The following is a 26,330-nucleotide window of genomic DNA, read 5'->3' on the forward strand; positions in this document are numbered from 1 at the left end:
CATCTGCATGTACTATGACTGTGCATGTGTTTGGGATCAATGAATGTATCTTGTATCTAGTACTTCTTATAATACTAATAATTTGCAATTTGTATAGAAGCTACATAGAGGCATAAATAATATAACAGTAAAAAAGAATGCTATTTAAACACATTCTACTTCTACAATACTACCACTACTACAATAATACTACTACTTCTTATAAATATAGTTTTGTAGAGAAGCTTCTGATTTGTAAAGTTCATTAGCACAAATAATAAAACCAGGAAAAAATCTTTTGAAAATGTTAAAATAATGATTTAAAGTGTTTTTTAAAGTCTGTTGTTGTAATATTCTGAAACTTTACTCCCTCATTAATTCATTCTGGTGACTAATCACCATGAGTTTAATTCAAAGAGTAGTTTTGAACCAGTTAAACATGAAAATCACTAAAGATGACCTTTGTCCAAAAGTAAACACATACTTCCTGTTTAGACTGGTAAATGATCCACTTGATCTTGAACCGATGGAAGTAAGTTACTGCAGGATTTTAAAGTGATCCCATAACAGGTAAAGTGGATTTACTGTAATGGTTCTATTGTATTATTACCATAAATGTCAGGCACACACTGCTTTAAAACTGTGATCTTGGTGACACAGTGCTGGGAAATATTGAACAGAAGCAGGATTTCCTTGGTTCAGATCTTCCAGGATCTAATCCAAAGGAAAACGGATCCCATTAGTTCTGACAAGTGGTTAAACATCGTCCTCGCTGGTACTGGAAACTTTCAGTCAGTAAATGTGAGTGAGAATTCCACGGCAACACAAACGACACATCATCTTCCACATTCAAAAGAAAGCTTTAATTAGAAAGTTATATACACACTGTAAAATTAAATTAAACTTTATACAAATATTAAATTACTATCTTCACACCCACTGCCATGTACAGAGGAGAAACCAAAGCTGAAAGTGTTGAATCTTAAGAATCAGGATGTGTACTTTGTTTAACCTGTGATTTTCAGGGACGCAACACCGTACAACAGTGCTTCTGAACGCAAGGTTAATTTGTGTTTTCTTTCCTTTCTTTTCAATCCCATAATATTTGTAATGCCTTGTAGCAAAAGAGAAGCGAAGGAAGAGTGAAACATAGGTGCTCATAGGTTCATCATCATCATCATCACCACCATCATCATCACCACCATCATCATCATCACAGTAGCTGGAAACGCTAGGGGGAGGATAAAGAAGGACGGACATTCGTTTAGTCGTGTCCACAACAGAAGTAAAACTCATCGATAAATACACAAAGACAGTTTTATGCATAGAATAGAAAAAACAGAGTAAGGCCATTGGAAAGAAACAGAACACTTTGCAGTTTTGTAAAAGCAACCAACGCGGAGGCTTACGATTATACACTCGAAACAAAAGAAAAAAAAAAAAACATGTACAAGTCTAAGGCAACATTCCGCTTGCATGAATAACGGAGCCACGGTTTCAAAATAAAGTCGAGAACAGAAACTCAGACCAGTTGTTGAGGTTTTTTTAAAGCTCAAAAAGTGATTCTCAGGATCCATCCGAGTCATGCTGCTCCCACGGTGACCAGCTCGACCACCGAAAGCTTTTCAAGTGAGGGCGACTCCTTTCACAATGACATGAAAGTATGTGGTGGTGGTGTGGGGGGGAGGGGGGGGGGGGGGGCTGCCATAATGGCAAAACTTCCGTTATTATTAATAATTTTTCACCGCAACCAGTTGCAGTGGTGTCGATGGTGCACTGAAGTGGAGACAGAGTCTTCAGTTCAGTGTGAAGTCGGGCGTGTTCCTCTATGGAGACATCCAGCCAGTCAGCAGAAAACGATAAATATTCTAGTTTCAAGAGCACATGAATAATACACACGTTGTGTAGCGGACATGTTGCCTGAAGAGACGCTGGTTTGTTCGTATGACTTTATTCAATGCTAGGAGGGATTTTCTTTCTGTGGTTAAAAGACGGAGACGTTGTGAAGCCGTCCTCTGGTGTGACGAGAGGCAAATCAGGAAGCGGCAGCATCGAGGACGACCATAAGAGGACATGTCGTCTCCTGCCGAGCTCACACACACAGACACACAACTCAAAATGGAGCCACACACCAAACAATAAATACAGTGGGGGGGCAATAAACACAAACAACCTTTAGGTTTAGTCATGTGTCAGGTCACCAAGTTCACACACATCCTTTTCTCCTCAGCTCCCAAAACTAAAATGTGACATCGTGTCTCCCTCTCTGTAAACGAGCAACAACGTGGAGCACAGTCCTGGAACCAAAACACAGATCAATCCCACTCATGCAGCAGCGGCGGCACCCTCCAGACACTGGCTGCATCCGGCAACAGAGAAGAATCCCCACTAATCCATAATGCTTGCCTGCCAACCGGGTGCACAGATAAGCTACGGAGAGAGACGGAGGAGGCGTCATGCTTCGTTCAGACTGTGCCGTGACAGCCACGACTAAAAACAACATGCAGCATTCACCGAAGAGGGCCGCAAAAAGAAAAACAACAACCCAGCCCCGTCACTCACAACTTTTCAAGTACAGCGGGAAGACGATTCGGATTCCGAGCGCCTTCAGCGTCAGGAGCTAACATCTCAAGTTTTTTTTTAATAATATATTTATATATATCTGCAGTAAACCCGGATTGAGTCGACACGTCTGGATCGCGAGCAATGTTGATATTGATAATTACACCTGGGAGGAGGCAAGTGTATTGTGATACATAGCCTCTAGGACATAACAGGATCTACAGGATTCATGTTGAACTACAGCCACTTTTTATTTGTCTGTAGTTTGATCCAGTAGCTGATTCCAGTGCTGCTCCGTCACCGCTCGGGGTGCAGTTGTTGGTTGTTGTTGGCTTTGCTCTGCATTGAAGCATTGGTAGAAGAGGTTGCGATGGGGGGGGAGAAGGAGGGGTAATGAGCATAGTTTGAGTCTTTGTCACTGCGTGGTGGGGATGGTAGGTTGTCAGCCACAGTCAGTTCCAGTCAGCAGTGAGAGAGAGAGAAAGAGAGAGAGAGAGAGAGAGAGAGCGAGGGGCTCCGCTGCTGATGCCGAGAGCAGCCTGGCAGGCTTCATGCTTCCTTCAGCAGAGGGATATCTGCAGGGAGAGACAGCACACATCAGAACAGAGCAGAGGCTGTGGCTGTTCTGGCCAAAAATGTCTATCATGGTATAATTTAAAGCTATAGATATATCACATGAGCTGATGTATCACAGTATAAAATCATTCCCTCTTACCATCGGAAAAGTCATCCGTAGAGGTCACAGAAAGCAGACTGTTCTGGTCGCTGCTCTCAGAGTCTCTACGGAGAGGGAGGGGGCCTGCGCATGCACCCCCAGGGTGCTCTCTAGCCCATGATGATGAAGAAGAGGATGACGAAGAGGAGGGGGCCTGGTGAACCAGCACTGTCTCTGCATGGCGGCGGGAGGAGAAGGAGGAGGAGGTGGATGGCAGACAGAAGTCTAAGTCTCTGTGGTGGCGGGTTCTGCTGGAGCCTTGGCCTCCAGTGGCCCCCTGAGGAAGCCCCTCAGAGAGCACGATGGGCACTCGAGACTCCTGAGGAGCCGGAGGAGGTGGCGGAGAAGGAGGAGGACCTGATGCAGTGCATGGTCCACCGTTTCCATACACAGCCTCTTCGTAGGAGGGAAGGGTCACCTGCACGCCCTCCACCATGATGGAGGAACTCTGGCCTGAGACTCCCTGCTCCCTCCTGGCGGACAGAGATATAAAGAACAAGTGAGTCAGACAGGAAGACGAGTGTGGACGAGGTGGGTCATGACCATGGCATGTTGCATTCATGAGTGTTGCCACAGCAGAAGCTCTGAGTGGAGGTGATTAGTTTCGATTGTACAAACCTGTTATAGCAGGCTGCACTTAGCCCTCAGGCCGACCACGCATTAGATCTAATCGTTCTTTTTAATCACAGAGCCACAGCAGACACACTGAGGGACTGTCATGGGAATAACCCCTTTTTCTAACTATCTTTTCTCAGGTGTTTAAGACTTGACTTGTAAAACCAGTTCATAACCAAAACTGTCTGAATATAGGTGTGTCCACGGAAAGAATGAGCAGCCAAATCATCCGTGTTAATGTGTAACATGATGGGAGGTGGTTTTACAGCACCAATCATAAAGAGGTCAGCAGTATTCAAGAGCAGGCAAAAGAGAGAACGTGCACTCAGAGCAGCATGAACACTGAAAATACAGTTACTGTTTTTTCTTTTGCTGTTAAAATAACTGTTTCTATCATCTGCAACTGATGCAAACACCAAGAAGCAGCTGTCACATCTGACGAGAACTATATAAGATGGTGGGGTTCAGGTAGCTGTTGATACACGCCGCTGCTGATTGGACAACACCTCGGACACACCCAGCAAACAAGAGAAAACCCTACTCCGTGCAGAATGTTTGGAGCTTGAATTTGTCCCTAGGTTCAGGGGATCCAGGAATCGAACTACAAACTCAAGTAACAGTGGATAAACCTTCTCGACCACCTGACCCTCTCAGGAAGGAATCAACTGAACCATACAACTGTTCAGACTTACAGCTTCACAGCTTGAAGGTCACGAAACTCAAAGTGTGTGTTTTTTAGCTTTGAAAACCAGACTCAGTGTACGACTTAAGATGTCCTGAGTGGAATGTTATGACTGAACTGATTGTAATTTGTGCACATCTTACCTGCTGTGATGGAAGGACTTGAGTTTTGGCTGTACAAGAACAAACAGCACCACTAAAAGCAGGATAAGAGCCACCGAGCTAGCTGTGGATGCCACGATGGACAGAGCCGGTATACCCAGTGGTGAGCTCGGCTCTTTGTCTGAGGGACACAAGAGAGAGAGAGAGAGGGAAGAAGAAGAAGAATTGAATGTGTGGTTCACTTATTCAGACTCAACATTTCTTGCAAGAGGTTGTTTAATTACGAAAATACAGATCAGGAACTAGGAAGCTGCTGTGAAATACCTTGCGTCAGTCGGCAGCTGATCTGCATGGGGGCGTCCCACTCGCCGTTCTGGCAGGTGAGGAACTTGTAATCTCCTTTCAGAGCGTAGCCCTCGTCGCAGAAGTACTCGATGACCGTCTTCTGGGTGAGGCGGGGGCAGGGAGACGGGTGACAGCGGTAGCCACCGTTCTCTGGTTCAGTGGGGGGTGAGCACACTGGGAGGAATGGAGAAGAGGCAATAGATGATTTTTAACCGTCAAGGCTGCTTGCTGTGTGCCGAAATTGTGTCGGACCATAATTTCTACCTGTGGTCCCGTTTGTTTCCCGTGGTTTAGTAAATGCTGAAATGTCTGTGTTCCCTGCTGGCTCTCAAGGACACACTCTCCGTCTGTGTTATGATACTGTGAGCCTGATGTGATGTTTCAGTTTTATTGCAGTCATGTGCATGTGAGTCCATAAAGCAGGTTTTATTTATACCCGATACACTTTACCAGCTTTAACAAGCTGCTTTCAGACATGCCGGTATTGTGACGGTTCCCTGTATGTTGTGTCTTCCATTTGTTTCTAGGACTGGGGAGCAGAGACCTTCTTGATTGGTCATTAGGAGTGATTGCAGTGCACCTGGGCCCGGGTGCCAACGCCCTATAAGAGTCTGCTTCCCCAGTCCTTCCCTCTCTGTTCTTTGCAGCTCCAGAGCCATGCACACCTTTCAACACTTATATTGAAACAACACACACCCATAATCCACTCATGCACACACACTCCACCATACGGACTTACTGACTTCCACATCCCATACTTTTATTATAAGTTGAGCACTTGGATTGGTTTGGTTTGATTAAATACTTATTTGGATTGAGAAACTGTTGTCTCCCGTCTTTTTGTTGTGCAGCCTGGCGCGCCTAGGCCAGGTGCGTAACAGTATTCATTCTTCTGAAAATAACTATAGTGGGATTTCTATCAGACAACTATCTAGACCGATGTACGAGCATTATTAAAAAAAAACAACACACAAATGTAACACAAAACAAAAAGTAAAAGATGTGTACTTGTGACAGTCCTGTGTTTGTATTTTTAAAGTTGCTCACCGAAGCTTCTGAGGCAGCGTGGTGGCTGCTGGGACCAGGCTCCAGAACTGGTACAAATGATAGTGGTGGGTCCATCTGCCGTGAAGCCGGGCTCACAGCCATAGGTCAGCAAGGTGCCCGGGGGGAAGGAGCCCCTGTTGGCTTCCGTCTGGTTCAGCAGGTCTCCGTGCTGCACTCCAGGAGGCTGCACACAACCTGAAGACACACAATCGAGTGGAGAGAATTAATAACTTAGCTGCTTTGATAGAAGCCATCTAGGTTCTTGGTGTCAGAACGAGACAAAAGTGAAATAAGAAGCTTCTCCCTTCTGTTCTCTGGCTCTCGGCTGAACCCATGATCAAGGAACGACCCAGCTGCAGGCCCGGAGACACAATCGGGGAAATATGGGATTTTGAACCATATTTTAATAATGCAGGGTGACAAGGTAATTATGAAAGGTATGTTAGTAACCTCAGTGGAGTTAAGTCTGCCTCTAGACAGGATGTGTAGCATCTCAATTTTCAATTTATGCAGGGATTTCCGTGTGTTAAAGACCCGCTGGGAAAACAGGGAGAATGTATCTGAAACGTGGACTGGTTCTTTGAAGAATTATGCACCAATATAACGTCTAATAAACCCTGTATTTACAATAAGTAACAGACTCTTTGTTACAGAGGCAGGATCATAGTCCTACAGCAACAATATTTTACATCACATTAATGCAGCACTGCTGGAATATGGTGATGTCCCATCATTAAGCTGACACACGCCCTCGGCTGGACTCCTCCACAGGCAGTTGCCACTGGGTCAAACCACTTCTCACGGGGTGAAACTGTCAGCTTGACAGGCGGAGCAGATAATTAAAGCTCAGAGGTATTGTTATGTGAAACTAGGCTGCGTTTTTACACAGGTGAGGGAGACGGCACTGGATCAACATGACAGGTTGGGCTGGAGAAGGCTGTGCAGTACAAAGAATATATCTCCGGGCCCACAGTGGATTAAAATGTCACAGGGAGCTCCACAGCGATCTAATTTCTCACCATTATCTCCCACTCATTAAACTGTGCTCATCCCACACCAGCATCTCTCTCGCTCTCTCTCTCTCTCTCTCTCTCACTCTCTCTCTCTCTCCGGCAGGGAGACAGGATGTTCAGAGAGGTTTGCTTACTTGGCTCTAATGACAGACTCGAGGCTCTAAAGACAGGACGGGGCAGAGAACCTGGAGTTAATTGTGCTGTGACGTTCCCATGCTCTTTTTTTTTATGATTTGGCGAAGTCACGCCAGCTGCTGGTGTGCGAATTTCGTGGGGTTAGTTGCAGCGAGGGGAGGAAATGATCGGAATACGTGCAGCAAACTCTGTCCCCACAGACTCACACACAGATGTTCATAGAAAAACACATTTGGAGCAGAAATCTGACAAGAGCGAAGAATCTAAATCCACAATCTGACATAACATTGCAGCACCTGTGTAAATTTAGGCAGGACAGCAGGAGGCTGACTTCACTGTGAGTACTGAGCTGTTTTCAGACAAGCAAAGAAGTCAAGACTTTGCTGACATTTTCTGTATGAATAATGTCAGTTGCTCCAGATGTTTCCCAGAAAATGTCAGAGTGAGCCCACGTGAGAATACAGCAGGACAATGTCAGGAGAGTGCTGATCAGGTTTCTGACACACAACAGGCGTGAAACTGGAGGAATAAAAATATCTTGAGATGAAAAAACAGGAACCATACAGGAGGAAGACTCTGACGAAGATGCGTGTGTTGATGTGCTGTGAATAAAATCATATCTGCACCAGAAATCAAATGCCATGTCCTGCCTCCTGCATTCTCTACCCAGGCCTGACTCTCCCCCCTGATTTTCCTGTTGTTGTGAAAGTGCCGATCTGCTGCTGCTTTCTTCAGATTTGAAAGTCAAACTCTGGAAAATGTCCGAGCCCAATTATCCGAATAACAGATACTAACGACCTAATTTATTACCTCTGATCGGGTTAATCTATGAAGTGGTTATGCAAGAATTTTGGACCTGGCTTCACTTGAACATTTTTCAGTAATGACTCCATCTCTTGAAGCCCTCTAGGCTATCGTATAGAAAGTTAATCAGTCACAGCAAGTGAAGAATTTTCAGGTTCTTATCTCTATATCTTTTCTGTCTGATTTATTAAATGGAATCATATGACTTGCTGATCCCCCCCCCCCCCAGTAACGAGGGGACGAGCATAAGTACATCTTAAACACCCCCCCACAGCGATCAACATTAATAATGCCATCAACGCTAATGACCACACGGCTCATTATTGAATCCTCGGACTGAGTATTTATAAAATCATATTAGCCATGGCCGCCTGTGGTGTCTTATCACTAGCTCAACACAAAAAAACAAACACAGCCACACTGCAAACAGCCACTTTTTTATTGTCTTTCCTCCGAGTCTGTTTAGCGATTGAAAGCGAGACTATTTCCACAGCAGCGCCTCTAACATCTTCTAATCTCCCGGGAGAAACGCCGCTCTAAGCTGGTGGCACAAGATTAAATGCAGAATGCAAACACTCAAATGTGCGACCGCCCTATTCACTCACAAACACACACTAAGTCGACACCCACAAACAAGGACACTCCCAGGACCAAGTCATGCAATACCAAAGGATGTGTTATTGAATTCAGCCGGGGACAGATTTGCTGTGTGTGTACACAAAATATGGAGTTGCCACCTGGTTATTATAGATAAACTAAAAAGCCACAGATGTCGGCCTGCTGGAGAGATGAGGGTTTTTCGCCTTCTCCAATTCTATCACTCTCAATAATAAAATATTGGGTTATATTGCTGCATCTACCTTACTTTAGTTATTGGTTAATCTCTTAATTGTTTCCCTAAATAATCAATTTGTTATTTGACATTGAAATAGAAAAGAAAATCTAGTTTCTCAAAGTGACAGCATCTCAAACTTATTCTCTTAATTATGATGCAAGACAACGATAAGCAGAACTTAAATTCCTCACATCAAAATCTGACTTAAAATGAAGGCACTTGAGCAATGTGTTAATCGACTTATCATTTCAGCTCTTTGTCGTTAGTCGTTTCCAAATTTTTCCCAAAGAGACTGAAGAATATTCACCCTTAAAACTCCTTGTGTTGAATCTCCAACTCACAAATAAGATTACAGCAGGTGATTCGATTAAAGTCAAAATTAGAGCTACAGGGATCAAATCAGCCGATATGAGCTCGCTGCAGAGAGGAGGAGGAGCGGAGGTTGAATGATGAGCAGCGATAAACCGCAGCACAGAAGTGAAGCTTGAGGTTATTTACGTGTAAAACCGTTCTGTACAGTTTTTCACTGTTAATTGTTCTTAACTCCCAGTTATTGACAACACCATCTGCCCTCAAAGGAGACATACGCTGCTTTCCAATGTTTCTTTCCTCTGTGTTTTATGGGCATAGAAGTAATATCAATATTTATGACTCAAATGCATCGATACTGTTGATCTCACACACAGAAACACAATCTGCAGCGTTTCCAGACGCCATTTGACAGCGTGACCTGAGCAGTTGTTCGTTGAGCTGCTTCAGGGTGATTACAGGCTCCTCTGAAGAGGAGATGGTGCTAATGGAGGTGGTAAAGGAGATGAATTGATGACTCCCAGTCTGGGAGGCAGCAGGGGACAAAAAAGGCCTTAGGGCGCAGTTTAGGACAAAAGCCTTTAGCCAGCAGCCGCCGTTATGATCTTTTGTGAAAGGCTGCGAAGGCAGTCAATAAGAACTGTAGAAGGCTGATGAGGGTTAATGGTATTTCATGATCTTTAGCATTTGAACTGCTTTACTGTCTCGAGGATTAAGGCATGGGCATGAATGGACGCATTTAACCTTACACATAAACCTCTGCAATCCAGAAGGAAGAACACACACACACTGGAGCCTGTCAGAAGCTGATCCTACGGTCAAAATGTTCTTTCACACTGATTACATCAGACCACATACTTTATGTAAAGTTTCTGCTCCATTAAAAATATTTATGAAGGAAGAACTCAAGAGACCAGTTTCAGTAAAAAATTAAATTTGCAGCATAATCTGGCTTTAACTCGAGTTCTTTATCAAGTACATGATGTTAAAATAAACGCTTCTTATTTTGGTAGCTCTCAGCAAATCCTCTGTTTATGTTAAGTCATCAGGGAACATCCCTGCATCATCATGTGGTTCGAGGATAAAGCATTAAAATATGGTTACAGGCTTCAACCACTCCAGGGACAATTCGTACCCAGAGACCGGGTCACAGAGGACACTGGAGTCCGGTCAAACAAACCATGAAACCAATTAAATGTCCTTTTTGAAACTCATGGTCGTTTCAGAGGCGCAAAACAAACCAGGCTCTTGCTCTCATGCAAGGAAAACCTTGTGACCTGTAGCAACCATGTTCCATCATCTGGAGTTTTTCTAAATGACGTCAGCACTTACTGCACAGACAGAGGCGCCTACATTCACAGTGTGGTTCAATGGCATTAGAAAATCTTTACCTGCTTTACACTCACAGACAAGTGCATCATAACAGTAAAACTGCTTTCAGACATGCACTGAACTCTGCACTTTTTCTAGAGAGGTTGTACGTGAGAAGACAAATGTCAGAGGCCGTTGCTCCAGACGTTTCCCAGAACTTTTCGTGAGCAAGAAGGTGCCACAAACAAACAACACGAAGATGTCAAATTGACAATGAGACTCAAGAGCTTTTGGCGATAAGGACAGAGACCGGCGTCTAGGCTACGAACTGTTTTCCTGTTGTTTTGAACGCGTCTAACCCTGACTATCTCCTGCTTTGTTCATTGTGTGTGAAAGACACTCACCTTGCACAGTACATCCCATGAGAGTAGAAGAAATCAAACTCATGCCAGCTTTAAAAGTGAAACTGAAGAATACAAATAAAAAAAATAAAGAAATATGGTTGTTAAATCTCAGAACTCCCACGGGATCACATTTGTCAGCTCCTACGTTAGAACAGGAATGTAAGAATTGAGCTGAACTAAAAAAAAATACATAACCAGAGAAGACAGGTGAGGTAAAAATAGTGACTGAGAAATAGAAAGTAAAAATACTGACAGTAAAATGTGCTTATCTGTAAAAAAAGAAACTGGCACAAAAACCGAGAGGGGGAGGGGAGAACCGTGGGAGAGGGTGAAGAAGAAGCATGGAACGCTGTGGTCCAGGCCAGAAAGAGACATGTCTTAGCAGGTTAACCAGCAGATCTGTGTGCAAAGCCGAGGCTCTGCACAACAACAATGGGAAGAGGAGGCCTGCTCCAGCACATACCACACTCTGGGCTGGGCGAGCACACAACGAGAGGCTGTTTGAAAAGGAAAGAATGAACGCCTGGTTCGGTATCCAGAGATAGTGGAGCAGTAAAGACGTACAACCTCGCGGCCTCTGCCTTTTCACCCATCGCCCTCTCGGCCCAGATTGAATATTGGCTTAAGAGAAAAACACACGGGGAGAAACTTGATCAAAGCGATGGGCAACGCCGGAGTGGATTTCAGCACACCATGTTTTGTGCTCATAAGGAAGGGAATGAGTCACAGTCAAACACAAGCTGTTCTCCCACTGGTCTGATGTTCAGAGTTTGCTCAAGAGAAGGGAGGGGAAGTTTGAAAACCTGTCGAAAACAATGACGGAGACACGAGGGGCCTTGGGAAATCTCGTGGACACAGTGGGTGAGAACAAGATACTTACATTAAATATTACATTTACAGATATGTCCAGGGAAAACTTGTGCTTTAAATCAGATTATCCCGTGAATATCCACCGAAGACCAACCGGACGCAAGGTTTACTCGAGTTAAATAAAGTTGACACATAAGAGGGATAAACTATTAAAAAATCTTCCGGGTGCAAAACTGTAATCTGATCAAAGTGTTTTAACGTGCTGAAAGGTCGGGAAAATGCTCGGGATGTAATGGGAGAACTGGGCCAGGGCAGAGCACTCATGGGGCTGATTGCTAATCCCAACATCCAGCGTCTTAAGGCTGCGCTGGAGGAGCCTTAAGACACGGGGTGGGGTGGGGGGGTGCGTTAAATCCCCTGCCTGCCTACGAAGTGTCTTCCTGGCTGTGAATATCTCCCTTTCACCATCTGTTACTGCCGGCACTCGCCCGCTAAGAGCTGCAGGGTGGGGGTTGGGTTTTAGCCCTGTTTGCCCGGGCAAATTAAAGAAATTCTAATTATCCTCCTATTACGAGCTGGGAGCGCTCTCAAGCAGATCTGATAGTGATGACTTCTGCAGCCAGCTGTTTGGTCGCCCCGTAGAACAATAGGCTATAAAACAGGGTGTGTTTCCCACTGTGCGCGCGCATGTTCAAGTGTGTCGGGAAGCAGGGGAATTTGTGTGCGAGAATATGTGGTACATGGGGGGGGGGGGGGTTGTGTGTTGGATTAAGCTAAAGACAGAGGGGATGATGATGCTCTCTTTGGCCTGGTAAATATGTTTTTCTTGTTCCTTTGTTGGCCGCCCTCCCTGAGTCCTCTGCTGTCACTGTTGTTGTTTTTGATGATGTCGCTGTCATTTTTGGGGCCAGGGGTGTTTTTGTATTTTGCCACGTTCCAAACTCTCTGCCACTAATCCCTGGGATTTTTGGCCAAGCTGTTGTTATTAGAGTGCAATGCAGTGCAGCCGAGCCCATAGGGTGGGACGGTGCTGCAAAGACAGTTCCACAGTCATTTCTGCCACTGGCGGATAGTGGGAAGATAAAGAGAGACATGTTTATCTTTATTAACCTGCTGACAGGAAAATGTGAATGTGGTTGCAGCACTAATAGAATCAAACGAGGTTCACTATACTATACGTACAAAATAGGAGGGTATACAAGCTCGGATGGAGAAGAGGAAGTAAAAAGAATTTGCATGTTCACCCATGTGTCTTGTTTCCATAACATCCAAGTGAGAGGCTGAAAACAAATAAAATATCTCTTACATTTACATCCTGTTGATAAATGATTACTTTTTGTGGTAAAACATATGATAGTTTTAAAAACACAGCCTTGTAGCGTTTGGCTCGGCCCTAGACCATAGTTTTAAAAGATAACTTAAGAAGATTACATCGAGGCAAACTGTTTCTAAGTTCGGAGGCTTTCCACTCTTGGAAGGGAGGTGAAGTCCTATAGTTCAAGGTGACTAGATTTGTGTACCGTGTAATAAAATAGCCAAAAGAGGAAGATTCTATAAGTTGGGTAAACTTCAATACGGCGTGAAATATTATGTGGTCATGACAAAACTTCTTTGGCGAGTGTGTGAGTGGGTTTAAATTAAGTTTCCTGTATTCGCTTTCGTTCTTTCACACTTACATCACAGATACGCTTTCAGTGTGAGACACTTCAAACTGTTTGAAGTGACACAACTCAATACGCTGACACGGGTGGGCGACACCGGGCCGTAACATAGGACTCTTAATGTCTGGGTGAGCGATACTACCAGTGTCGTGTTCGGCGGCGAACGGCTTAGAGGTCGTCATTCAGTCACACTTAAATATCTGCTTTCATATTCTGGCAACTCATAACAGCTGAGCACAGAGCGAAAAGCAAGACAGACAACCGAGACAGTCTGTGTTGAAAGGACGAGGGGAATAAAAAGGTGGACTTGTACTGCTGTAGGTTGGATAGAATCCCAATTTTCCCCTGAAAAAGGGGTCTGTTGTTGCATCTGCAGGCCCTGCGAGAGAAGGTGAAGGGACTGAACAGAGGAAGAGCGGAGGAGGAGGAGGAGGAGGAGGAGGAAAAAGACGAGGAGGATGAAGAACAGGAAGGCACTGTGATGGAGGGTGAAGGCACGTTTATATAAAAGCCTGACTACAAACAGATGCAGGCAGACAGTTATTCACTCTGCAAGTGGAGGTTGCGAGTGTCCCAAAGGGGCTCTTTTGTAAACAGCAGGGCTTTTGTTACTCACTGACAGCCTACACCTCTGCTGTGTGAATGGCTGAGGCCACAGTGGATGAATCGCCGTGTCAGACAGAACAGTGGGCGCTCATGTCATCTCCACAGACTCCTACAAAAGGCCAAGCGATGTCCGTATTGTCCACGGACGCCAAAGCCAACAGCGTCACATCTACTGTAAACAGGAAATTGGCCACAAAACATAGAGTCCGATAGCTGCAGGCCTCGGAACTGAGCGTTTAGCCGACCACTTGTTTCTTTTCCTGCAGCTGAAACACATGAACAAACACATAATGCATACACCCAGCAGCGAAGAAGGTCCCTAAAAAGACAAAAACATCCTCCCTGCTCCCCCCCGCCCGTTCGTTCCCTGCTGTTGCGTTTCATTTAGCATGCCACGTGTGCTGCCATTACACCCCATTGTCCCTGCTCACCGAGGGACGGTTCACAATGACAGATTTAAGCAGCGTGCCTCCGAAAAGCACAACAGACAACTTTGCATTTGAAGGGTTAAATATGCATAAGAGGCCAAAGTGGGTGAGGGCAGCGGGGGGAGGGTGGGGAGTACCACCATTGTGTGACCCTCTCCTCAACCCCCTAAAGATACAGGCGTACATACACATGCACTTTCTGCCTTTATTTAACAGATGGGAGGATGTTAGCAGAGGCAAACAGTGAGCTCCCCCCTTTTCTCTATCACCCTTACTCCAGAGGACAGCTGGGAGGCAGACATTCCTTCTACTCAGCTTTCAGAGGAAAACAAAAGAGTGTGTGGGACCCCTCCTACACACACGTGCATGTGTTCAGACACACACACACAGACACACATTACCCCCCCCCCCCAAAAAAACTGTCAATGCAACTGTAGGCTGATCATATTACAACAGTCCCAGCACGCCTGCCCGCAGAGATGTGTAGGACCGAGCCTTGGAAATCTGTTGAAGGTGAAAGTTGGGGAGATAATCCCGACCCCTGGCGAAGACCCTGTTAAATCTGGCTGTAATAAAAATGGAAATTTTAAAAACGGCACTGAGACAAAAAAAGGCTTCAGCTGCAGCTGGCTGTTCTTTTCGAGCCAACTTATCTATCACAACCTATCCGGCACGCCTGGGTTGTTTGTTGAGCAGGTTCATTGTAATAGCACGGCACGTACTGTACTACAGACACCACAGTGGCTGGCGGGGGGGGAGAGGAGCAGTCACAATGTCGAGAGCGGGAAGACTCTTATTTTGGTTATGCTAACACGGAGGGATGCAGGATTATGCAAAACCCCACAAGGCAGAGAAGACAAGAGACTGTCCTACATTGTAAATAACACCTCCAGTGATCGGGGTTAGGGTTAGTGATCCAACAACACAGCCATTGTTGCAGCTCAGTGTTTGTCCATCATCATTCTAATGAAGCACAACTGGACTTTGAGGGAGCAACTGCTCGAGCAAGTCGCTCCACGGGAGAACAAATGGTGCCGAGCATCAGAGGCCAGTTTAACACTCCCTGCCTGTTCTGCTGAGAGAAGAGGAATGCCATTTGTTGTTCGTGCCGGGCTTCCCATTAATTACCTTGACTGTGTCGGCCTGTGCTCAGCCCCTACATGCCCCGCTGCCGCTCTGTTGTTTAACTCTCTCACTCAAACAGATTGGCCATGGACCATTAGGAGGACCAGGAGAAATCCAGCTGCATCAATGGACTGTCAAAAACATCCATTATGTTTTTACCATCCTCAGCTGCCAGACAGAGACCAGTCAAAATATTCCCAAGAAAATATATCAAGCCTGAGCAACTATCTACTTTTCTTTTAATCAAAGAATAATAATAAGTTTCTGAAAGTTTAATTGAAGTCAAAAATACAACATCTTGGAAATACTGTCAATGGACAGTGTTCCCAACAAACCACTGTTTATCATAGGGGTGGATACAAAGTACAGTTTATATTGACGGCTGGAACTCCAACACAGCAAACTGTTTCTGGACATAAAGATATGAAACTTTGTCGTCATCCAATCCCAGGACAGGACGCCCGCCAGCATGAACAGCAAGGTAACTTCACACATACTTTTGAGTAACTGTGCAAGAGTGAAAGGAGGTGTAAGCATAACTGACTCATACATACTAAAATAATTGTTGTAGCTTGTTAAGCCTCAACTCGAAAACAACACAAGGTAGCAGAACGTTCCAGGTTATTCTCAAATGTGTCAACTAGGTTATTAATAAAGTTGTGACTCAAGACCAACTGACTTGTGAAGTAACTATGACTTCACACTGAAACCCAAGCTGTTAGCGATAACATGTTAAAAACCAGTTATTAATTAAACTATGAACTCGATATTACTCAATATCTGTTTGTGTCATGTATTAATAAAAAACAATTAATATTTGCTGAGAGTTGCTCATATGTCTCTGTTACTTAGTTGGTTGAGTTTTCTGGAGCATTTGAACTCTGATAGGTTCTTTTTTTAACTGAATACAAATACAAGGACTCATTTATTAATCCACTGTCCTGTAAAGACAGATATGCAAATGAATACAGACAAGATCTACAGAGACAGGCAGACTTTTCATAAACCCTGACACAATTATCCAAATGGACGCCAGCGAAGCCAGTACAAAGACCTTCACCATTTGTTTCAGATGATGTAATACGGACAGAAGGCATTAGAGTGGAGATAAGCCAACTGGCCACTATACATCTCCATTTAATGGGCTGGACAGTTTCCGGGATGGGACGATAGACTACAAAGTGAAAAACAACAAATAATAAGATGTAAACAGGAAACAGTAGGTGTTAATTATTAAAGCTTGCAGGGAAATTGGAACCATGTGACATGTGCAAATAATGGCGGTTAAAACTGACTGTTTTGGTGGGAACCCAGGTCAGGGCCTATGAATCAGACAATGAAGTATCTTTAAGCGAGGCATCTAATCCCTTCTCTCAAGGGTTGTTGTTCTGAATCCAACTATATGCCCTGACTTCTCTCTGGAGGATGATCAGGGATGAATCATGAATTTTGGTGCGTCACCGCCTCTTGTCTCCTGATTCACAATCTCGACTAGGCAGCCATTGAACTTGAAATGGCCTAAAAAAGAAGGAGGCAGTTGTGGAGCAATTTCTGTAGAATCGGTTAAGAAGAAACAGCTGCACGACGCCTCCAACCACAACAACACAAGTGTGTCAGGATCTCCCTGCCCTTCCCCATATCGCAACATGTGGTTTACTTTCATTAGCTGTAATTTTTGCTGTGTTTAAGTCTTAATGCACTTTGTGAAACTTGTTTAACTAGCACATATTATCAGGAGTTTATGATGAAGCTAAAGTTGCATTAAGGGTTAAAGCTGAATCTACAGATTAAGGGTTTCTATGCGATGCAGTGCTATATTCCTACAATTTCTACGGTCTCCCCACAGCCTGGACATGTCGAGTCATGACAATAAGCATTTACACTCCATTGGAGCAGCTGATAACCATGCTGGCTGATAGACAAAATTAACAAAACTGCTGTTGTGTTTGACTTATCACTATCATGCAGGCAGCTAAAGAAAAAGCATGTAAATGTTTTTCAAAATTCTTGAGATATGGAGCGTTCATTCATGTGGTACCACTCCACTGTTCTGTTGCTCACAGTCTGGCACGGCGTGGATGTCTCAACAGTTGGCCAATTCAGCGTGTGTGTAGGTTGCTGTGTGCCTCGTGTGTGAGCTGCTGAACATGTTTGAACATGATTCTGCTGTTGACTAACGATGTGACGAAGACATCGGCCCACACTGTTTCAGTGGGCCTGAAAAACACATCAAAGAAGTGAGGAAGGAGGGGGGGGGAAACCGAGAGACAGACGAGACTGGGACAGAATAGATTTTTTTTTTAAAGACAAAAAAAGAAAGTAATTGAGCGAAGCAGCTCGACAATGCAAATTAAAAATAAAAGAACAGCACAACACAGGTGATAAAAGAGAACAGCACAGATTCATATCCAATGAATAAAGGACTGAAAGAAAGGACAGAAGCAAAAAGCGACAGAAGACAGGAGAGACTGGGGGATATATTTAGCAGCTCATTAGTCAGAGATGTCCTCTACTCAGCAGGCTGGTCCTTCCGATGAGGCCCTTTGGAAATCATTATGACTGCCTGCTGCTTCAGACAACCACACACATTTCACCAGGACATAATTTACAAACTGCCTCTCCTCTCCTCAGCCTTAATGTAGCTTCAAAAATAATCCTCAAGTTGTGGGGGGCCCCCCCGAAAAACAAAGCTTTGAACTACTCAAAGTGTTTTTATTGACTATTTTTAACATTCATTTGTGGCATTAGCATGAACATCTCTGGATGTTTTCACAGATTTCCCAGAGAATAATTCATGGAACTTGATAGAAAAAAAGTCAGGCGTATTTAGGGGAGTGAGATCTACGAGTCTGTGCAATTTGGTGCATCTTGATTGGATTAAAGGAGTCTGTCGGGCCTTGGCGGAGGTATGTGCTCTTCTGAGTGCATATCTAGTTTTGTGCGTTATCAGATTTGGCCGTCGGTGCCACCACTCCCTGCTTTGACATTTATTAACCTTGAACACAGCGCCTCTCATCAGTGGACATGTATCAGCTTGCGGCCAGAACACCACACACACAAACACACGCTGCACACTGCATGTAGCAGGAGAAAATGTTAAACCTTACATCCCCAAATCTGTCAAATCAATGAGCAGTAATGGGATTTAAAACAATGAAAATCACACGATGAGCTTAGTGTTTGCAGGCAGGTGGGAGCGATGTGAAGATAACTGTAATCCCCGGCCATCTGGGATCTTCTCAAAGTAATGGAACTGTCCAGTCAACTGTTAAGAGTCAGCGAAATTGTCTCGCGTCGCCTGTCTGCACTGCAGTATCCGTTTCCTTGGAGCTTTTCTTTCTCAGGTTAGGTGTTGAAAACATAAAGAAGTCTCCCTTTAGGGCTTGATTGGTTGGTGGAGCAGTTTCGATGACACAGGGTGAGAGCAGGGAGCGGCTGCTCAAGTGATCGACACGCAGGTAATGAAAGAGAGAGGCCGGGCCGATTCGAGCAGACCGCCGCTAATGGGCTCCGGTTGCACCTGGATGATTGGAGTCTTAAAGAAAGATGCCGAGAGAGAGGGTGAGAGCCAGAGAGAGAAGTGGGGGAGGACAGAGACATCATAGAAATGGGGCTGTGCTGTGCTCAATACACCGAGCCGCACACACACAGAGTGAGTTAGCAGTCCTAATTGCAGACTGGTGATCTAGTGGAGCTGCAGTGGTTTGGTCTGTGGCTTCCAACGCTGCCCCTAAAAGCCCTCTTTGTTCTCACGTTTCAGAGGCGAGCCAGTAGCCAATGTGTTGCTTTGCTCCTGCCTTCTAAACGCCTTGCTAACAGGCCTTCAGGGGACTGTTCTAGTTAATTGCACAGGACCTACTGCAACCCCCGTCCCCACTGGATTTCACTGTTTGTAAACCCGGCCTTTCTAGCAAACTTTCTGCAAGGACTGGAAGACAAAGGCGATCAGGCCCACTCGCTCACCGTGACTTTTTTTGTTGGCACACACCATCTTGTTTGGCTACTGGAGAGATTTTTTACAGAGGGAGAAGGGTCCAAACAGTTTCAGGGGAGGTTCAGTGAATGGGAGTGAAATAAGATTGCAGTTATCAAAAGGAAGATCTTATGAAATAGCCTAAATGCAAGTGGTTTGGTTTTACGAGGTGAGAGGGCAGCTTTACTGTTTCACACTTTCCCAGAGGGAGAAACTGATAAATGACTTGAGCCTGACCTGTTTTCGTGTTATTGGTTTAGTCTGAAATTATGTCACAGCTACTGTACATAAGGCTCTTTGTTTCGTACTGTAGTCCATTCATGTTCCTAACACTTTCTGGAGCGGCTGTTTGTATGAGAACGAAAATGTCCAAGCCAGTGGCTGGGGACATTTCCCGGATCTTTCCTAAGGTGTGATGTTGTGGCACCTTTTTCTATTCCTTGTCTACAGGGAGGCCCTCAGTCTCAAACTTTGAAATCCCCTTAACTACAAGTTTCGAGGACCACAGCAGTTTGAAGATTGCCAGCAGTAGGGAATGGCTCATTCAGATATTTTCCTCTGTGGTAAGAGCAGTGACGCTATGCTAGCCACTAGAGTCTCCTATATCATTAAAGAGAGAAAGGAGGGAGTCTTTTTCCCGAAGCAACTCAACATTAAAGGAAACATCCTTGAACTGGGTTACACACACTGATTCAAGAACAGCCAAAAACAATGGGCTCTGTCTGCAATAGACCTCTTTTCCGACAGAGAGGAATGTATTCAACTTGAGCCAAGAATAGACAATCGATTGTCAAAAACAAACAAAAATCTCAGAGGAAATTAGAAAGGCAGCTCTCTGTGCTCCCGAACTTGCTCTCCTCCCCTTTCCCTCCGCTCTCATTCTTTACCCTATGACTCCACTTCTTCTTCCAGGCCCAGGGAAAGCTATTTCCCGTTCTCACACATGTTCATACATAAACGTCACTCCCTCACAGAGCACACAGCGGGCTTGTTTGTGGGAGACTTCTGGTCCTCGCCGACGCCTTTTATGTAGAGCTTTAACTGAACTACAGAGGACAATGGGTTTCCAGTGGGCATCACATATCTATTTAACTGGACCTACAAGGAGGGCTAGTGTTTTTTCTCTCCTGATATACAACACTGTTAGAGCTGAGGACATGTTCTATGATCACTCAAACAGTTCCCATCTTTACTCTTTTCTGTTCTGACTCACTGTCTGGGCCAACTTCCTCTGAAACAAACCACAAAGACCCACAGTGAAGAGCTCACATCACATTAGGAACTGTGCTCCGTGCAGCCAACATCAGTGGAATGTCAGATAGACTCAGAAGAGACTTGAAACAAGTGAATATTTGCACCGTGCCCTGAAATCCTCCAGACTGATGTCATTTATCCTCAGCGTACACAAACACTGAGGTGCTGCTTTGTAGCTGTGTGTGTTTACCGACACTCGGCTTGAATGCAGAGGATGCTTTGTTAAGCTTGTTTCTACTTTCGGAGAAAAAGAAAAAGAGTCCTGAATCATGAACGAGGTTGTAATCACACACAGTAATCGCAAACACAAAGTTGAGGGAGCCATTGGCATTAGCGCAGCAGAAAACCCGGGCGCTAATCTTGTTTACAATGAACAGCTGAACGCCAGATAGAAAAGACACGACCTGGACAGTGATTGGTTCTAAAAATACCTCGGCTCTGGAAGGTTTTATAACTACGGCCTATCAGAGCGTATTACAGGTGAAATAAATTGTTGTCCTGACCTTTCTACAAAGAGCACAACACCACTGGAACAGAGGTTCAAAGCTAAGAAGAAGCTAAATGAAGGAGCAAAGAGTCTCAACCTTTACAGTTCCTCATCAGGATAGCAACACAAACCTCCACCGAGCAGAAGTAGAGGTTTGATGCTGCTCTGTGCTGTTCTCTGGTCTCTGGAGCGGAAGCGCTAGTATGCAAATGCTGCACACTGTATTTTTTTAGTATGCATTTCTATTTCACTGGCATTTGTGTGAGTCTGGAATAAGCCTGTCAGCAGTGATGAAATTTCATATTCATGAAAAGTTCCTTAGCAATCTCCATCCTGGAACACGTCGAGGGACACCTATGTGAATTATGTATGTTGAGCTGGAGAGAGGCCGGTGAAGAGGAGATGTAATGACATGCCGGATTTAAAAACCTTTAAAAGAGGAGCATCTCCTTAGTGGTCATTTGTCTAAAATCAAGAGCTGATTTCATACAGTAAACACTGCAACTCACGTCTCGGTTGATATATGAAACTCACACATCATATTTATTTCCTTGAAGTTTACCCTGAAACCTTTAAATTAACCACTTGTGTTGTTAAATATACTATCGCTTATTATTTATTAATACGAGAGAGAAAAATATTAAGTAAATATATAATTTTAAAGAGTTCCAACTCATGAACTGGGACTAAGCACAAGTTTATTACCAGGTGCACTACAAGGAAGTAATGTCAAACACACAGTTCAAAGATAACCTTTGTTCCCTCAGGTGTAGAATGTTCCATTACCTTCCAGGAAACTAGTTCACTCATGATGTATAATAATGACAGGGCCAAAATGAAAACAAAAGAATCTATGAGAACATTTTTAAAAATAGCTTGATTGACGCTGATAAGATGGCAGGTCTCAAATCTTCTCTAGTTCATAACTCACAACGTCTATCTTAAAAAAGACAGCTGCAATTTATCTTCACAGTGCAGTCTTGATAACTATCTCTTAGTTTACATCAACCGACTAGTGTTACAGGTGCAGTTGCATTATGGGTACTGTAAAAAAATTCTTGGGTGTACATTTGTCCCGGTGTAATGCACCAACTGTCAGAAACGTGGTCGATCCAGGGTTTGCCTTTTGGTAAAGTGACACAGAGGATATCTGGGGACAGACTATTTATTATTCTATGTACCACATCCACACACAGCGTGGGGCACACACACACACGTAAAAGATGGGGTTTCACACACACACACACATTCACAGCAATGAGAGCACGTGGGCATTCGAGGACATGTTCCTTGGTATTGGTAGGCAGTGAATGAGAGTGTGTTGGATTTAAAACGTGAGCATGATACCAGCCCCTCTGGGCTCAACATGAATCATGTGTGTTACATAAGAGCAAAAGAAAGAGAGAGAGGATACACTTGGGATCAGCGGTGCCCTCCTCTTGCCCATCCGCCCATCTCCCTCTCTCTCTCTCTCTCTCTCTCACACACACATTCATTATTCATTTAGGCTTTAAAAGAAGGAAAATCTATTAAATGATTCCAGGAACCGAATCTATCATGAAGCGCTGCCTTCCACCATGTTTTCATTGATGCAAAAACAAACCCACGTTGTATTCTGCACCTGCTCGGGTTGACGCTGGACAGGTTGTTTTTTAAACCGCTGCGATCGAATTCAAATTTGAAACGGTAATCACAAAAATTTTACAGTGGATTTGAATTTGCCCTCAGACCAATGACCGTTTCATCCCCCCACACACACACACACACACACACATTTACTCATTCATATACACACAATCTGCCTCCTCTCTGTGGCAAGGACATCTGGCACATTTCACAAGCTGCCGATGTGTGGGGAGAGTGTGTGTGTGAGTGTGTGTATCGGTGTATCTGGGTAGCGCATGTGTGGAGGTAGAGTGTGTTTGCGTGGGGGGAGGGGACTGGAATATTGGATGGCTAAAGTGAAAGGAAAGCTGGCACAAGTGAAGGGGTTCAGCGAGTACAAGCCACTGGCATTGTGTTCCTTAACAGGAAACAAGACACAGGCTTTATCTGTGCTGCAGGTATCGATAAATATGTTATCAGCTGGCTAATGAAACTTCTATCTGTGAAAAACGTTCAATACTAAGATAAAAATCTAACATTTCAGGCTGGAAGAAAAACCTGATCTGTTGTGGCGGCCGTTGTGGGGTAATAACCAAAGCTGGCTAGCGGTGCTAAAAGCTCTCAGAGGACGCTAAATGTCACGGCTGATTAAAACCTTATGACAGCAATGTGACCACAGACAACATCGTCTCCCTTCCACTCAATAGCGGAGGAAAACTGCTGTGACCCATTAGGACAGTGAGTGGATTCACGGAGTGGGTGGGAGCACCCGAAAAATACTCGGCTGCCTAGCGGAGGAAGAGCAACCTGATCGACCCAAGGGTAGAGGATACCAATTCAATCTAGCTGACCTGCGAGGCGAGTAAAAAAAAAACCCTCAATCAATTTACAAGAGATGGCAAAGATGGCTGTTTAGTCGATTTGTATCACGTGGGAGCAGAGACAGAGAGAAAGAGCGTCTGTGTCCTACCTGATGCGTGACCATGAGGGAGCAGGGTGAAGAGGAGGAGAAGCGCGGAGGCAGCCAGCCTGTGGGCTCGTGAGGAGGTGGAGGAAGAAGAGGAGGATGGGGCTCTCGTCTGACACGCTACCATTCCATCGCACATCTTTTCCTCCGGCGACCAGCGAGAGTCCTCTACGGCTTAACCTGTCAGGCCAACATAGAGAGTAGGGGATAGAGAGGGAGGGGGGGGGGGGAGGGACACAGATTACTATCAACATTCAGTGAGGATTACGTAACCGAATGCAACACAGAGAAACAGGAGGGGATAGAGAGCGAGCCGCGACGTAAAGACAGGAAGAGAAACTGAACACAGGCCGTTTCTGCGTGTCATACACTTGTTTTTGCAGTTGATAACAATAACTGAATGGATGACTGTGTGTACTTCCTCTTCCCGTGCACTGGTTCCTCGAAAACTGCATCCTACTATTTACACAATCTTCAAACAAGACGTAAAACAATTCCCAGCTCTCGTTTCTAAAGAACACTGGTGGTGGGAACTGCTTTCCTCCTTTAATCTTCAATCATCACTCTGCCTCGGAATCTAACTAAATACACCAGCCGTTAGATTTATAGATGATGTAACGGGGAAACCTTATCCCTGCAGCAGATGAGTAGCAACGTTAGAGGGAGGAGGGCTTAAGAACGTGCGAGGGAGAGTCAGCACAAAAAAACAAAACAGCAATTACAGCTGCAACTTTAATGAAAACCCTGTTGGTGAGGAAGGGAACTAATCCCTTCTGTTTGGCCAGTTTCGCTCGGCAGCCAAAAATTATTAGAAGAGAATCTATTATTTGTGCAAAATGTATAAAAGCATACAAACAAACCCTTCCTAAGCAGGGATTCCCCAAATGTAGTTATTGAAGAGTGATGCTGAGGAGGACACGGTATTTTCTTTACAGCTGAATGAAAAACAGATGCTGTTCCATGGTCGGCTCAGCTGTGGTGCTACTCTGCCATATGCTGCACGTCGGGAAATAAAGTTAGATGGACAAATTATGAAATGATAACTTGATCAGGTGCCCCTTTCTGAAAAATCCTTGTATTTTTGTTTGCACCACTCACATCGCCAAATATAAATGTTGATAAATGTAAAGTATCATTTATAGCCAATATCATCCAGTAACAGCTGTCTAATGAACTGCAGTGATGGCAAAACACTTCAAGCACCAACAGTGGAAGGAATGAACACAACCACATGCACACAAACAACAAACACCCCCACATCCTTTCTGCACGACCATGACACAGGCCTCACTAACTTCCTCAGCACATTTGTCCGTTGATTGGGGGATACAACCAGACGTGCACTATCATTACCTAAATGAGATGCAGGTGCAGGCAGCGATGGTTATGTTGCTTCAGAGACTTTGTGGGGGGGGGGGGAAGCAGCAGTAGCAGCATTCTGCAGGGAACTCGCCCGACTGGCAGGCAGCAGCCGAGGGCCCATTACAGCCACACAAGGCCGCGGAGCTAATGGCTACAGTAATGGCACGGCTGCACTTAAGACAGCCACAAATTTGATTGCAGATCCACCGTGTGGCCACTGGCACTGATGTGTCTAGGGGAGTTACGGTAAACAAACACACACGGCTGGCAAATAGCCCGACGTGCCTCTAGGGGGAGTGCACTGGATTGCAGATCTTGGTAAGTGGTTCAGGTTTTGGACAAAACCACAGGACAGAACGGACGCTGTCTTCACTAGACAGCAATCCATGGCCTTATATTTCATTGTCAAAGGTTCAGAGTGTGTTTATAAATGGATGTCACATCTCCACTTCCTTCCACTATCAAGATTTTATGACAAAATGTCCTGGATATGGATTTAGAACCAGAATAATAGTGGCATAGAGCCGGGGTACCGAGTTCCCTACGATACAAGTACTGGACCAATCGCTAGCCAGTCTCAGCTCAGTCAATCATTAAGTGTCACCCCATTTGTAAAGCTGATTCTTACTTTAATCCAGTCTGATGAGATCTACCATAACTGACAGAAATTATGTTTGAGAGAAATGTGTTGATAATCATTGTGTATGTCTCCTCTCTGTACAGGGAACCATTCTACATTGTGTGCTACCGCTGAGTGTCCTTCTCCATTCTAGATTTCAAATAACCGAAGATCACGACAATCTAATTTGGCAGAACATTTCCAGGACACAAACAGCGGGGGTCCCACACCGCCTGCCACCTTTCTGATGTCACAAAGAGCCGATGGGATGGAGAACGGTACTTGCATGTGGTGCAGACCAGTGGGAGAGAGTGACGCAAGCCTGTTTTGGCTGGACAGTTAGGTTACTGCATTGAGCCAAAGGGCAGCCAGACAGAAACACATGCAGGGGGACCAGTGCCAGCCATTTTATCCATAGACGCTTTCTCATTTGTTCATGTTGGGATCAGGTTGATGCTGCTAAGGCCTGGGTTACCGAGAGGCTTTACATTAACTCGTCTTAGGGACAAAACAAGGGCGAACAAAAGTCAAAGGCAGGACCAGAAGGAACACGTGTTTTGTTCAAAGGAACTTGTT

At 44.8% G+C, this 26,330-nt stretch overlaps 1 protein-coding gene across 1 annotated transcript in view; it reads right to left on the bottom strand.

Moving 5' to 3' along the window:
* Positions 1-820: 820 nt before the first annotated feature.
* The window catches only part of susd6 (sushi domain containing 6), a 29,435-nt gene continuing 3,925 nt past the window's right edge, over positions 821-26,330 (bottom strand). Inside the window, exons 2-7 of the mRNA XM_062411377.1 lie at positions 23,777-23,953; positions 6,047-6,241; positions 4,979-5,173; positions 4,697-4,835; positions 3,257-3,729; positions 821-3,116 (exon numbers count right to left, since the gene is read on the bottom strand). Of these exons, the coding sequence (XP_062267361.1) occupies positions 3,091-3,116; positions 3,257-3,729; positions 4,697-4,835; positions 4,979-5,173; positions 6,047-6,241; positions 23,777-23,912 (1,164 nt within the window). The 5' untranslated portion in view covers positions 23,913-23,953 and the 3' untranslated portion in view covers positions 821-3,090. The remainder of the gene's footprint in view (positions 3,117-3,256; positions 3,730-4,696; positions 4,836-4,978; positions 5,174-6,046; positions 6,242-23,776; positions 23,954-26,330) is intronic.

The sequence above is a fragment of the Platichthys flesus genome, chromosome 18, assembly GCF_949316205.1.
Source record: "Platichthys flesus chromosome 18, fPlaFle2.1, whole genome shotgun sequence".
Taxonomy (NCBI): Eukaryota; Metazoa; Chordata; class Actinopteri; order Pleuronectiformes; family Pleuronectidae; genus Platichthys; species Platichthys flesus.